Source organism: Exophiala bonariae (assembly GCF_035927105.1).
Source record: "Exophiala bonariae strain CCFEE 5792 chromosome Unknown scaffold_25, whole genome shotgun sequence".
NCBI lineage: Eukaryota > Fungi > Ascomycota > Eurotiomycetes > Chaetothyriales > Herpotrichiellaceae > Exophiala > Exophiala bonariae.
In genome coordinates, this window is record NW_027042500.1 from 70696 (window position 1) to 86334 (window position 15639).

General features: G+C 48.7%; 4 protein-coding genes across 4 annotated transcripts; 1 reads left to right on the forward strand and 3 right to left on the reverse strand.

Moving 5' to 3' along the window:
* Positions 1 to 4493: 4493 nt before the first annotated feature.
* On the reverse strand, positions 4494 to 5873 carry LTR84_006533 (uncharacterized protein; the record flags this gene model as incomplete). The annotated part of the gene is made up of 2 exons (XM_064850094.1): positions 4494 to 5564; positions 5670 to 5873. The coding sequence occupies 2 exons, from the start codon at positions 5871 to 5873 to the stop codon at positions 4494 to 4496; spliced, it is 1275 nt and encodes a 424-aa protein (XP_064702981.1).
* Positions 5874 to 8050: 2177 nt separating this feature from the next.
* Positions 8051 to 9283, forward strand: LTR84_006534 (uncharacterized protein; the record flags this gene model as incomplete). The annotated part of the gene is made up of 1 exon (XM_064850095.1): positions 8051 to 9283. One exon carries the CDS (start codon positions 8051 to 8053, stop codon positions 9281 to 9283), a length of 1233 nt encoding a protein of 410 aa, XP_064702982.1.
* Positions 9284 to 10666: 1383 nt separating this feature from the next.
* LTR84_006535 (uncharacterized protein) lies at positions 10667 to 10981 on the reverse strand (the record flags this gene model as incomplete). Its single annotated transcript, XM_064850096.1, has 1 exon — positions 10667 to 10981. The coding sequence occupies one exon, from the start codon at positions 10979 to 10981 to the stop codon at positions 10667 to 10669; it is 315 nt and encodes a 104-aa protein (XP_064702983.1).
* An 805-nt stretch (positions 10982 to 11786) lies between these two features.
* LTR84_006536 (uncharacterized protein) lies at positions 11787 to 15578 on the reverse strand (the record flags this gene model as incomplete). Its single annotated transcript, XM_064850097.1, has 1 exon — positions 11787 to 15578. The coding sequence occupies one exon, from the start codon at positions 15576 to 15578 to the stop codon at positions 11787 to 11789; it is 3792 nt and encodes a 1263-aa protein (XP_064702984.1).
* Positions 15579 to 15639: the final 61 nt, after the last annotated feature.

A 15639-nucleotide genomic window follows, 5' to 3' on the forward strand; every position in this document is an offset into this window, starting at 1 on the left:
AAACTTACATTCATAACATCGCGAATCATGTCAAAGCAACTGAAGCTTTGATCAAGTTCCGGTCCCCTGGACTGGATCGTGATGCGCAGACTCACGGTTCATGAAGTACTCGGATGAAACGTGGATGAAAGGTTATCTTTTGTGAGGACTTAGATTTTCCACTGCCTGACGACGGCGACAAGGCGTCACGAAGCCGACTGTCGCCGTCGTGAAGCCGAGGTAGCAGTGACACAAATGAAGCCTGGTTCTTCCCAAAGTTTGCTTCCATAGGTACATTATCCAGACGACAGTGTGCCCATCCCACAAATACCAGTTCTTGAGAAAGTGCAAAGGGACAGACTGCATAATTGATGTTCATACGTAATATCCTGTGATGTCTTGATTCACCAGTGCGATTGAACAACTCCACTGTTTGATACTCAACAGGACATCCGTTGCCTCTGGGGCAAACATCTTGGAGAGTGACGCCATTGGTATGTATGCCTTCTTTCAGGTAAATCCTTGGGAGGCCATGTCTAGGTGAGTGTCAGAGCGGCGTGACTCAGCCATTGGCTTCAAAGAGACTCCTCTTCTCGCGTCAGTTACAAGAGTTGGCTCGAGATTCATCGCAAGTGCAACGTCAAGCGATGTGGAGGCCACGGGTCTTGAGTTCATGTTAGATTGTCCTTTGTGAGACGCAAAATCAAAAGGTCAGCTCTGTTCAAGTCGTTTGACAATGCCAAAATCCCTGTGATTTGATTGGCATTGACACCTTCACATTCGAATGCGGTACTCATCGATGTGGCAAGGCTCTCCAGGCATATGCAAACACCTGGCAAGGGAAGCCTGCGACTTGTGATGGAGGATGGAAAGAACAAGATGTAGATTTGTACGAGCGTGTGGCAAAGATCGTACTGCCTGGAACGTATTACCCCCATCGCATCGTGGCCAGCATCTAGTTAGCCACAGTCCTGCTAGGGGAGTTGCACTTATCCTTTGGCCGATGATTCAATACGATCCACAAACGGCCACAGCATGCATGAGTCCTGCATTGGAAGTATCCCGCAGAGTGGGTATTGCTTGCGTGGGAGAAAGATCCGGAAATGATTCCAGTTCGGCTCGAGACTCAATTGGTAGTCTGTCCATCTTCAGCTGCCAGGGCAAGAACTGAGACATTCACAGTCCATGGGGGAGAAAAAGAACGGATTCATCATGGGTACTCGATTCGTGGTACCTCGTTGCATGATTGGAAATCCGGGAGGGAGAGATTATTGCAACATTGCCAGCATACTCTGTACAGCCGATACCATCTTCTTCCACCTCCAAGGTCCAGACTTCAGGAGTGGTAGGGTTCCGACTTTGAAGGGACTTAGCCACCACGTGGATGAGTGGAGGGGAAAACTTTACGTTGGTAGTCCTTTTGAACCCTTGGATGAGCCACCTGTTGGGGAGTGAAAAGCATCCGTGTGGTGCTCACATGTGCATGTCAAACCATGCATACCATGACAGGAAGACATTTCTGATCCATTTCTGCATGCAGCTGTGTGGGCCTTGGGAAAATGAACAGCAAACGATGCACATATCAAAGGAGTAAGACTTTGTGAATTTGGCGTGTTCCACAAAAATTAGACTGTTCTGGCAGACGAGGGGCCGCGTAACGGTGCAACGGTTTTGAGTATCCATTATTGAAAGCTTATCAGTGGGGTTTGGATTCGCCTCTAGGTGGAGTGCTATTATAACCCCCAGGTCATGCTTCATCTACAAAATGAATTCGACAGTGAGCGGATGGCCGGATACAGAGTGAGGTTGTCCCTTGGCTAATATGCAGTGAAAGTGGAATGGAGATATGCCAAAGAGCCAGAGGCTCAAAGTGCACCTCAGCTGCGAACTGTGCGACCTCCCAGTGATGTGGATGCATATTTCATACTTCTTCGAGACAAGCTACATCGACCAGAACTGTTCTGCGATCTGCATGAATCTGGATTCTTTCGATGTATTGATCCTGGTATGCATGCGGACCGTCAGGGAAGATCTGGCGCGGACGAGATTTTGACCTCCCATGGGTAATTGTGGACGCATAACACGTGTAAATGGTTTAGGGTCTTGTTCATTTTTCCAACACCGCGCTATAATAATGCAACTGTGCTATGCTGATGGTATTTTAATGCCTCCAGGGATATCTTGTTAGTTGCAGATGCTAATGAACGGCTAGTTTCATATCGGTTCTAATGAGATATCGACCTACCAGGTATTCATTCCGCACTTTCCATCAAGATGCATGGAATTTCCGTCGGTCCTTGCCCTCCTTCGCCACGTATGACGAGCTCCGATCATTGATGTGTCGGCATCCGGCAGGCACGGTCCGAGACTGGCTGTTTGACATACTTTCAGGACACGTTGTGTCATCTAATTTGGGTGGAAAATGCCTCGTACCCTCTCAAAGCAAGTCATTCGAGACTTTACTTCGCAGATCACCGCAGAAAAGATGCATCAACTTAGAGCCTGACCTTTATTGCCAGAAGTTACGCCGTGCATATCGCAGTGCTTGGTAGAAGAGAGAGTGGAGAGTAGAGTACGGAGTACGCTTATGCGTGGTCCTGGGACAGGACAAGGTGACTCCGGGTAGATGGGAAGGAAGTAAAGAATTGAACCGGGATTATCCCATTCTGATAATGGACGATGCGACTGAAGCATAGCCCCTGAAATTATGCTTGAAGTGTGGTCGCGGGCTGTTCTTCAGCGAATACTCGTACTCCAAGGTCACTTTAGCTAGAAATTTACCCTTTAAGGTACGGAAAGCTACCTAACTCCCATTTTAGGTAGTAGCATGGTTGCAGCAAGATATCTGCGGCAGCTACTTCGTATGAGACCGCTAATCTTGCGCAGTCGAGAAAGTTGTGTCAAATCGAATTGAATCCCTGCAAAGCGGCGCAAAGTCCTTCTTGGTGTGCATTATTTCTTGTGCCAGGCTCCCAGCCAGGGTCTCAGTTCTCGTTCAAAGCCGTTTCAGGAGAAGATCGTTGCGGCGAGCCCACGCAATAGGCCAAATCCTCCCGGCTATCTACCCACCGTCCTAGCTAGCTAGGTGTCCTCGACCTAAGGTAAACCCCTAAAGTTAGGCTGGTTAGGCTTGGGGGATTGCAGTCTCTTTGGCTCCGTCGCATCGAACTCGAGTCATTTAGGCTTCTTGTCCCTCGTGCACTCTCGCTTACCCTTAATTAGCCCCAAATCGCGAGTTCCTGCGTTCACCATCCTCGCTAAAAAAGATAGGAAAATGCGTTTGCCGTTTACAGAATCGAGGCCCGCTAGACTTGAGTCTATTTGATCGTCTTAAACGTGTTGCGTGTGCGGTCAGGTAATATCTCCTGACGAGGTTTCTGTTGTCATTCTTCCATGGTTGAATGGAACATTGCGCCTGGATGGACAAGCAGGGTCCAGATAATGCTCCGTAGGTATGGCCTTTGTGCAAGAGAAGCTACTAATGAGGTGGAACTTTAATTACAAAGTACTTGGTAGCTCACTATCCACTCCGAGCAACGGTCCATGCAGGTTGAAACCATATTTTTGTGGCGATTGAAGAGGGGCATGAACGATTTAACCCCCCTTACCTGCAGACACGATAATTTACCAGCCCAACTCCCAGAGTCCCAGCTCAGGTTTTGCTCATGGGTAAACTTCCTGGTGCGCTGATCACGGAGTCCTTGCCTCAGTAGGTTGCGCTAGTTGAGTCCTGGATAGACGGAAGGTAACCCCCAAGTGTTCCACGCAGTAGTAAGTTAGTTCAACGCTCCTGCTTTTACGTACGAGATACCGTAGGTGTAATAACGATTTGCGGATATGTCGACTAGAGTTTGAATTGTGAAGACCGAACTGCACGAGGGATGCTGCGAATGCTCCCCCAGTTTGTGATTAGCGACAGACTGCCATGCATTTGGACGATGTAGAATATTCAGAAGTAGTTGGCACGGTGGATAATGGTGAAAATTTTGGGCACATCAAAGCAGATGTTCGCGGGAGTCCTCTCTTCCTTCCTTCAAGTCCGAACGGAAGAGGGAACACTCATGGTCTCCGCATCCGCACGATCCGAGGCATTGGCTGCGGAACTGACATTTGAGTTCTACCATTGTCGCTTTCCAAAACTCAGTTCTTACCGCCAACTCTTAGTTCGCTCGGAGACCCTCAGTAGGTCGTGTTGTATTCACGACGGAGGGTAGTAGTGCGCTATTGGAAGACGACTCTTGTCATATTGACAGGACTGAGGACCGAGGAAGTCAAATATGCTCAAGATCAAAATCTGCAATATATTCAATCATAACAGCTGTATGTCCGAGGTACCTCTATCAAACAATATAGTACAGTGACTTGATTTCACCATGTCGCAACCGTCGTGAACTCATCAAGTCTCCTTCTCTCTCGCATCAATGCTGGTACTGGTCGAGCAGACTGTTTGGTCTCGATCAGGAGATCCGCTTTTATTTTGGTCTTCACGTCTGTTGCATGCTCGTGATGGACTTTCAATACCTTGAGATATCCACCGTCATTGTTTTCGTGATGCCTCCATTCTTCGGTGGCGAGGCTGGAGTATTCCACCCCTTGTCGTCTCCATTTGCATGAAACTCCGGCTCGTTCAGCATAATCTTGTCGCTGTCATTATCTCCCACCGTTACTGTGCTTGTCACGCCTGGCGTCTTGCTTCCGTCGCGTCCATAAGCGTGTACACTGGCACCCCTTTGAAGGTCATTTAACTCTGTGGAATGACGTGAACCAAATTGATAGTAGTCTTTGGATCGATTATTTCGTAAAGTAGGGTTCGTACTAGCATGCTTGTGGTAGGCGAGGCCGTCTGCATCGTACCCGTTGTAGCCGGTTGGACGGTTGCGACTGGCACTCGAGGTGAAACGCTGAGTGACACCAAGTATTTTTGCAAACAGAGGTCGGAGCGATGGAAGTGTTGCTGCTAGAATCCCGATATTGAACTCGATATTGTTCCACATGAAGAAGGAGTCGTGATAAGTCCAATCTGGATCGCTCAGGACGCCGGCTTGAATAACTGTCTTGACAATACTTGCGACACAAGCAAAGACGCCCAAGCTTAGAATGAAGATAAGTGTAAGCCTGGTACGCAGATTCACCTGCAGGTTCCAGATGATTGGGATCGGAAGCACAGCGAAAAGCACATCGGTAGCAATGTTGACACTACTGTTGAAAATCCCAATGTTCGTAAAAGTCGTATTGCTGAAGCACTTCGCTTCTCCAGTAGCGCGCAGTGCGAAGTTCCAGTTTGCCGAAACCTTCGTTCCACAATTGAATATCAGAGTCCCGGCGCAGGACAGCGTGAATGCAACCAGGAAAACAATTGAGCCCATCAGAAACCGCTGATAGTTCTTGTTGGGGACAAATCGTCGGAGAAAGCAGGCGATTGATATCTTGACCAGGCTGATGCCCACCATGATGATCAACGAGTGAAACCATCGCCAATGCATAAATTTCGAAAAGTCTTCCTGCGAGACAAGGGCCGGGTGCCTTCCTAGTCCACCGGCCGCGTTTTCACCAGAGAAGCAGACCAGGACAGCAATGGAGAGGACCTAGATTTGGTCACGTTAGCTGGCGTTCGATTGTGACCTCCAGCGCAAGGCTGGTTTTCCAATCCATAGGTCATTTCTGCACCGGCACAAAACAATAGTACTCACCGAGGCGGCAACGATAAGATAGTCGTCGGACCCAACACTTTTGATCATGAATATTCTGACATAGAGACGTAGAAGCACCGAGACAATGGCCACTGCGCAGAATGTTCCATGGATAGCGAGCAAGTTCCCTGCATATGATTCGTCTTTGTATTCAGGAGTAGCCGTGGCGGCCTGTCGCTCCGAGAGGAAGTGTAGAACTGGCATTTCCATTCTAGGGTCTTGATCAGACGTGCTTCGATGAGGAGGAAGATGCACGTTGGAAGAACTATAACATCCAGAAGTTGGGGTCCCCAAGCACTTGAACTTCTTGCCTATCAATCAGCAAAGGAATGGCGGCTCTTTAGAAGTAGAACTTCGTCCTAGCCGGTGCCAGGATAAACCAGGGTAACAAATGCAGAGCGCCACGTCCGGACGATCAGTGAGCCACATGGAGAATGCACCACTGGTTTCAGTTTAATAAGGCAAAATTCGAAGTAGCAGTCCACTGAATCATTAGTGCCTGGTCCTCCTAGGTACCATGTTGACTTGGATATCCGCATGTTGCATTTAGTCGGTCGTGCATTCGTGGATTTACCAAGTTGCTACATGCTCTGCTTCCGCGGACTCTAGTCGTGCACTGGATCATTCGCTAACATGCATGCTGTAACAAAGAGTGGAATCAAGTAACGAGCAAGCACTCCTAGCGGTTTTTGGACAAGCCCCTCTCCATCTCAGGACTTACGAGATGTGGACCTTCCACAGGCACCTTTTGCTTGACTCGAAACATAGCATTCAATAGCTTGGAATGAGAGCTTACCACTGCTCAATGAACAAAACACGAGAACCATGCATCTTGAGCCAGGTACTGGTACCAACCAAGGATGACATCGCAGTATGAGGCTTTGGACTCGTTGAAGACCGATGCTCGTACGACAACTGGTGGAAAGACATACGGATTACGGATACCCGTAAGCGAACTCCGTACGAGTACAGGTACTCAAGCGCGAACTCTCTGAACAAGCTAATTGAATCAATCATGCGTTCAGTAGGGAGTACTGGGTCCCTCGTCTGGTAACGATCGCCCCATTTTTGCCTGTCAACCCATAGGTTGCTTTCCTCCATCGACTAAAGCTAGCAGTTTTCACCTTTGGATGGGTATATAATTCGGTGTAGGGATAATTAGACTTTGGCCCAATCTCGGTGAGCAGGGTTCATAAGGGAAGGACACGCAGCCCGTGGACACGCTCCTGCATTTGAGGACGACATAATAAACCTCGATAGTCGCCAGTCCTGTTCGTATCTCCGCATTGCCCCGACCAGAGTATTGTCAGAAGGGTATATTCGCCTAGTCGTCCACCGGAGAATGTCAGTGCAAGAATAATACCGCGTACCGAGTACCTCGTACGAAGCAGTAATCTAGGGATTACGACGGAGCACCAAAGTGGGTGAGAGTGATGGGTGAGTGGAACAGAGAATCACGAGCGCAGCGGAGCGTCATGTGCGAAGGAGGTCTCATTATCCGCTATGCCTATTGAAGATCTAGTACAAAAACCGTAGCCTCAGCCATTTGAACCCACCCAGATGCTTGTCTTTGAACCCTTGTCTGCATAAACATTCCGGAAATTTCTCCATTCTTGCTCCTTGCTTCATGAAGACACTGAACAATAATGATAACCATGGACACAGATCAACCTCCGCCACCATCTAGACCCACCGCCCGTCCAAGACACTGGCTCCTCATTGACCATTTCAACTGCCGAGATGCATACTCTGCCCGTCCGGATAACTCATCTCTCTCTCTCTGGAACAATTCCAGAAGCGAAATGATCGACTGGTATATCAAAAGTGGTAATGATCCATTCAATGGTTTGCTTTAGAGCTACATTGGTCCGTTTTTGCCTACTCCATTCCTTCTTTGGGCGGCAAATTCAACTCATTGCGACCCATCAGGTGTTTTGATTGTTGTGACTAACTAACCATAGAGCGTGGTAGACGAAAACTCTATGTGCTCAAGCAATAGTCGGCACTTGTAGAGCTGGGTAGTCTCGCTCCAAACCCCCAATGGCCCTTCCAGTTTCGGAATCATACGCATTTGTTTCGACGGGGCAAAGACAACTTAATCCTCTTGTTATCAGACCTCGCGTGGCAGACTAACTACCTAGGTGCCTCGTGGCCCGTCCACACCTGACCACGATCCAGGGTCGAAGAGTGGTACTTAAACCACTTCAATCCCATTCGATAGAGAGGAGCTTTCTCATCAAGGTTTTCAATCTTCGAATCACCCCTCTCTCCCAGTCGAGCCTCGGTCAAGGGTCTTGACGTCCATTCATTTATTTACTTGACTTCTCCAACCTACTTTTTCCTTCTCACTTCTCAGCCCCCAGTTTTAACCCAGCACCACTATGCAGCTTCGACATATACTACCGGCTGTTCTGGCCGTGGGTGCCGTCCATGCGGCCCCAGCACCCGTGGAGGAGAAGATCGACACAGGTCTCGTTCAACGTGATGACTTGTCTGCATCTTCTGCCGGCTTCTACTGCCCAGACTCAACATTGTCAACCGATTTATTGGCTGCAAAAGCCTTGGTCAACCTGGCGGTTAACCAAATAACGAATCCCAATGGAGGGAAATGCAATCTGCTCAATGCTGCCGTGCGACGCGAATGGTCGACTCTTTCCAAGCCAGAGAGAAAAGCTTACATCAATGCTGAATTGTGCTTGATGAACAAGCCTTCAAAGGACCCGGCATTTGCTGCAGGCGCTCGCTCACGGTATGATGACTTTGTTGCTGTCCACATCAACCAGACATTGTCAATCCACGGTACCGCCAATTTCTTGGCGTGGCATCGATATTATACCTGGGCTTTTGAGCAAGCACTGAGAACAGAATGCGGCTACAATGGCTATCAGCCATACTGGAACTGGGGAAAGTATGCCTCCGACCCACTGAACTCACCTCTCTTCGATGGAAGTGACTACAGCATGTCTGGGAATGGAGTGTTTCAGCAACACAACTGCACCAATGCTCTGCCTACTGGTCTCAACTGTATTCCTCCAGGTGCTGGAGGTGGTTGCGTGAATACTGGTCCTTTCAAGGATTACGTCGTCAATCTTGGACCTGTTGCACCAACTCTCGCCATACCAGGTATCATCGACTACCACAATGCCGACCCTCTCGCGTACAATCCAAGATGCCTGCGTCGTGATATCTCGTCCTGGGTCTCTTCGCAATGGACAAAAGACTCAGATGTGTATGATTTGATCAAGAATTATAACGACATCGGATCTTTCCAGAACCGCATGCAGGGCGATTTCGCTTCTGGATTCTACGGTGTTCACACTGGAGGACACTTTACAACCAATGGTGATCCTGGTGGTGATCTTTTTGCTTCTCCCGCCGAGCCAACATTCTTCCTCCACCATGCACAGATTGATCGCACGTGGTGGATCTGGCAAAACCAGGACCCGAAGAACCGTGTCACTGCTTTCACTGGTGGCACATCGACACTGGACCCCGTGAACAGCCCCCGCGGTAAACTCACAGACCCCATCTACCTTAAAACCCTTGCATCTACGGTTTTGAACCAAGACGTTATGAGCACGACTGGTGGACCCCTATGCTACATCTACGTATGAGGAGGACATGGTTTGATGGGCTGAGCTTGATGACCGCCCTTCACTTCTCGTATATACTTTAGAAATATCACTTCAGTCCGCATACACACAAGCCTGCATATAGATTAATGTTTAATGTTTGAAACCCCGATTCGTCCTCTAGCAGGGACATTTCCAAACTCAATCTTGCTCATCATCCCAGGTTCATCCTTACTCGTGACTCGTGACGCGTTAGCCCCCAAAGTCTGCCAAGGAAATTCGCCGTTGTAGTCAAACAAGGCTGACAGCAAGGACGATCCAATCATTTCTCGCCCCATATCTTTTCCACTTCAGTTTCAGATTTGCGAGCCAGATACCGAGTGTCCTAGAGTCAGTGGGTTTGGGCTACGAATATATCTATGGTCAGATTAGCTTGAAACACGAGTGAATTCGTGAGGTTGAGCAGATGTTGCCTGACGAGTACGGGTTGGCTATCGATCTCTCGGAGAATCTTACGCGCCAGCTAACCCATCACAATTTCTTGGTGCTCGTGATCTTGCAAAAGGTACAAATGATATCTATCATTCGCTAGCTAATCGGTACGCTGCCCTATGAATGTTTTTCTTCAGGAGTCATGCGTGAGTCCTGCAGCTTGAATAACATCCAATTAGCAGGAGAGTCAGTGCCTCGTTGTTGAAAAGGATAATGCCCACAGCATTCCCGGATAACCAGTGACACGCATGACTCGCTTAGAAAATCTCGATGTTTTAATGTCAGAGTGCTCCCTAGCACACTCAAGGCAAGTCTGCGGTGCAAACGCCCGCTCAACGCTCAACCCAAACATCAGGTGGATTTGCTGTCTGCCTTGCTGGTAGTGACTGAAGAAATCTCGTGTTTCAGGTGTTGATGCTCAGCCTCAGCCCCTGTCACAGCAGCCAATGACATTCACACAAGGCTGCGTGAATATCTGTGATGGATTCACATGCATTGTGAATGAAGTGAGTGACGACTCACCTATCTTTTGTGAAATATTCGTCACAACCTTTCCGATATATCAGATCGACTCTGACACAAAATTACCTTGGATTCTGAAGTTTCAAAGACTACCTCACTCAGTCCTGTAAACCACATCATCCTTTCTCTCCAACAAATTACATCATGGAACTGGTCAACTGGTGGCTTTTAATGTGTTGCTGGTGCTGCAGTCGCAAGGATGAAGACGAGCAAGCCTACGACGAAGCAGAAAAGCAACACAAACAAGAAATGGAAGCAAAGCAAAAGACCGACGACGCCACCATTGTTCAGGATCAGCCTGCCAAACCCTCAAGGTTATTCCACGCTCCGGATCCAGAAAAATGATCCGTGGACTTCTGTATGTTCCAACCACGGCAAGAGTCAAACACAATCATTCTCCTCGATCCAAGTTCACTTGAAACTCCCACCCACAGGCTCCTCTTCATAAGCCTCGACCCCTTCCGGAATATCCATGACAGCCTCCTTGGTCCAAATATGCACGGCACCCCTGATCATCTCCTTGGTCATGCCGTCCAAACAGCCCGATTTGACACTCAGATTCGGCTCCGGCACGCCATCATGCCCGACCGAGACATGGATCAAGCGCGACCCGCACTTCGTGCAGAAATATCCATCAGTGCGCCCGTTGGGGTTCGGTCGGCTGTACACCGCGATGGCCCCTTCATGGGGCGGTGGGATCTCGAAGTATGGAAAGATGGCCGTCATCCCGTACGTCGACGACGATTGGTGCCGGCATTCCGTGCAGTGGCAGATGAAAATTGCAGACGGCTTGGGCGTTGGTGTCGTGAATCTGATCAGGCCGCATTGACAGTGGCCTTCCATTGTTTCAGAAGCTCGGTCCAGCTAGAGAGTTTTGCTGAAACGTGGTATTCTCCTAGCACAAGAATTTTAGGTCTGGTAGTGAAGTGCTACAGCTCGATAATGACAGTCTCACTCGCTTTCGCAGAATCCGAATACGATGCCCAGCCGCCTAAATCCCCTTTCTAATTACAATGCTGTACGAGTTCTTTGCTTTGCCAAATGAGGATTCCTGATTGTTGGTCTAAAAAGCGACCAGACATGGAGACCCCGCGTTTTGGCGAGGAAGCTTTTGGAAGCGAATTTAAATTCACGCTTGTGCATGCATAACCTAAACATGCGTCATTCTCACATCCAGACCCCACTACTCCATCATTACACAAAGGGCGTTGACGGAGTACAGGATGAATAAGTGTCATAATGCATCACTCATGCGTTGGGCCCCATCAATCGGTTCGTGTAGGGTCCGATGTCGATAGCAACTCTGATCATCAGAGCATAATCGTTGCCAGAGTGCTTCGGTACACCACGCACGAGTATGCCCTTGTCTATATCCGGTGGTTTCAAGAATTTAGCTAAGTCCTATGGATGATACATAGTCTAGGCGGGCTAGAGGCTACCGAAAAGCGATGTACACCCCATGATTGCAACAAGGAACAATCTAGTAGGCCATCGAATCATATTTGAGTCATGCACCTGGCAATTTCTGGCATCAACTACGCTGAACGAACCACGAGCCGGAAAGCATATAAGGTGTCCAGTGATAAGGCGCTTTGAAGTCCAAGTTTCTCCTCTTCAGCTTGCATATGATCCCCTGCAGGATCACGGCCAGGTCGATCAACAACTTTGGACTGTCTGCTGATTTTCCCTCCCGAGGGTCAACCGAACTGCGCACAGATTTAGCAGTATTGATCTCTTCCAACAGTATCTTGTAGAATCGTTGAGAAAATGTCGCCGCACGGCCTGCCTTCACTTCCCACAGGGTTCCAATTACCGACGAGGCTCCTGCACATAGTAACGCGGTAACGAGCCCCAGTGGTTCATCGCCTGGTGCATTAGACTCTGATGCGGAGCCGCATGCAATCAGCATGATATTAGAGGCCTGGACCTTGGATTGAAAGATGTCGCCCACGGTGAAATGATGCGGTGCGAATCTGGGGAAGACTTCAAAATCGCCCACTGCGGCGCTCTGCGACATTACTTTCCCGCTGCTGTACGTGCTCGAGTCACGCGACGGGATGCGAGCGTCACCTGTGATGTCCAGGTTGGTGAGATCAGCTGCGAGTTGCATTTCCCCGTCGACTGGAGCTAGTTTGAGAGCTTGTTGGAGAATGCTGTCGAACCTGTTCTGACAATGTCCAAAGAAGTACATCATGTCGCATTCAAAAGACTGTCGCAAAACCTCTGGCGATACATTCTTGCCCACGGTAACACGTGTATCACTGAAATCCGACCCAATCTTCTGTACCTTTTCGTAGACGGAATCCCTAAACGATTCGAAAGTGGCAGTGTCCGCGTCGACTTCATCGGTCTCCTCAAATACAGCCACGAAGCTCTGGTTCAATCCGGACGGATCTGCACCACTTTGCGTATGCTGCAACTCTCTTGAAATGCAATGGTTCAATGTTGTCATACTGCTTGTGTAGACGATCGGGTTACGGTCAATGATTGACTTCTCTGCCTCCTCATCGAGCGTGGCAGCATGTAGGGGTATCCCATGTAACGCGCCTGTGGGACAGAAGACTAGTAGATCACCCTCTTCGCTGTGGGCTATTAGGGGCTGTATAAGACTTGAGAGTTCCTGTAGTGGTTTTGAATCCTCGTCTTCTAGCGGCCAACGTTCCCGCGAAGAGTCATAGATCAAATAGTTGTTTTTCCAGTTTTGAGCAGCTGCAATTGTGAAGCTGGTGGCAATGGCATGAATCGCAGTTTTTGTAACAATAAGAACCGCAAAGTTGTTTTTGTAAACAAACCAGTCGACAAAGACCACGCCTCTTTGGGTCGAACCTGAAGCGTGAGTCGCAGCTCTCAGTTCTTGCAGGTTGCGTAGAACTTCGATTTCGATGGGTTGGCCCTCGCGTAGATCAAGCAAGTCGGCAAGCGGCCGGTAGCTTCGCATTTTCTTTCGATACATCTCCAACTCTTTGGTCAAGTAGAATTTAGAGTCCGTGGGAGCAGAGTCCAACTCAATTTGCTTTTGTCGCTCTTCCTCCATCAATCGTCGCAATGCTGCGTCTTCGTTAATCGTGTTCATCATTGACGCAGGCAAAATGATACCCAGCGCCAGCAGATCAGACACCCCACGAGATTTCATGGTCTGCACCCAGTCCCAGAGGGGCGTGGTATCAGGTATCGAAGCGCACATCTTGACACCGATATCATATAGCTCTGCAAACTCTGGTCGCTTCCGCAGGTTTTGTTTGGCCAAGATAGACCGCTCGTTCTTCAACGCTGACAAGTCGTTCCTCTCCACATTCATCTGAAGGTCTACTTCGATGAGATATTTTACCACCATTTGTATGGGGAGCGATAAGTTCTCATCACTGGTCGTTGGCGGCATGCTGATGTTTTTCTCAAACCCTTTGAACCACAGTTTCACCAATGCCATCGTGTGGCTCCGAACGGAAGTCTGATGGCTTATTTTCTTTGAAAGCTCCAATGCCTCCACATAGAGGTCCGTAGCTTCATGAAAAATGGTCGAATCAGAAGGAGATCCCTGAAGAAGCCAGGCTGTTTGTAAGCAATTTGCTTTCTGTGCTTTAGCCATGGACACACTGGTCCATTTCTCTATGCTGGTATAAAGATCATGTGCTTCCTGGTTCAAAGTACTTGCCATTAGCCATAAATCAATTTTCTCGGGGATATTTTCCAGAGTGAACGGCGGTGCCGCAGCTTCAAGGATTTTCAGGGTCGCTAGAGTTTGCAGCACTCGGGCTTTGATGTCTTTCTGGTCCTTTTCCGCGAGCAGGGCGTAGCTTTGATCAATGAATGCTTTACACATATCGATCAATCTGACGGTCTGCTCAGCACCGCGTAGCATGTACTGTGCTGCATAAATGTTCGCGATGTTAGCAACCCTCCCTAATTCAACAGCTCGATCCGAGAGATTATTGGTCTTCAGCAAGAACGATGTGGTGGCATCAAGCTCTTCTTGAAGACTAGCGCACTCGAGTTCCGGATCCGGAGCTGTAGTTGTGGCCTGAAGGTGCCGAAAGAAATCGTCCAGGTCGTGTAGGATGCGGAAAACGCGTGGTAGAACATGTCGCTGCTCTGTGAGCCATAACAGTGCCCTTTCAGCATCTCCAACTTTCACATTGATCTCGTACAGCATCATCACGACACTAGCCAGCTCAATGGGCGCATCCATGTGTTTGATTTCCGCGTACAGTGTCTCTAGCGTTCGAAGACTTTGACCAATGTTTTCTTGATTGAACTTCCATCTGCTAGCTATGAGGACCCTCTGGCTAACCCAATCAATATCATTTCGACGGACATCGCGGAGTTCAAGGTATTCGATATTCAAAATTGTACTCAACGAGTCGTCTGGTATTTGGTTGTTGATCGCGGTCAAGGTGTTGAGAGCTTGGCGGACCCCGTCCCAATTCCCGATGAATTCTTGCTCTGCCTTGATCTTAAGAACAGCATTGATCCGTTCCTGGCGATCCTCGGCATCGCCTTCCCGTAATCTTTTCAGTTGTATCATTGAGTTTCCGAAGGCGTGGCCGGTAGCTGAGTAAAGTTCCTCAGAGGCTTCGAGATATTTCATTGCTTCCGCCACTTTGTCTTGAGACTGGCATGTTTCTGCGTACTGCAAGAAAATAGCGGCTCGCAGGACGCTGTCGTCTAGCACTAACTCTATCAGGGTCTCAAGTAAGCTCGTATCAATGCCAGCATCTGGCAGTCCGGCATAGCATTGAGCCAATTGAAAGGCAACTTTATATTCTTTGCGAGCGGTCATCTCATCAAACAATGTTCTCATTTGCTCGAGGTTCATTGTGGGCGGAGGTTCGTCTTTCGAGAAGCCCATCAACTCGATTAGCTTACAGAAATTGTGATAAATCGCAACCAGATATGCCTGTCGAACACATTTTTCAGTAGTGATCAAAATATTGAGACAGGCTGAACCCACTCTTTTTTTGTCATATTCGGTGTGGGGCCAGTTTCGCAAATGCTCGTTGAAGATTTTGACGACTTTTTCGAGAGGTCGAGCAAGACGTACAGTTGTTTGGGCCTCCACAAACGCCCATAGAAGGTCCAGCAGGGCCAATTGAAGTGGTACCTCATGCCTCCGATCTATGTTCTCGTTTGTTGCGTTGAGTCTGTCTAGGACGACACCAGCTAGGCCTTGCTCCATGTTGAAGCCAGATACCTCTAGAATCAGCGATAATTGAGGCGCAGAATGCTCGGCTTCGGCAGCGGCATAGAAGGCGGCCGCATCTTTGAAGTATCCTAGATCTCCTAGTCTGCGCGCCTCACGCAAGTTGGATGAAGGGTCCATGGACATCTTGGCAGGTGATCTGTGAAATTACGAAATTTGAATTTTTGTGTACATAGGAGACTCCTTG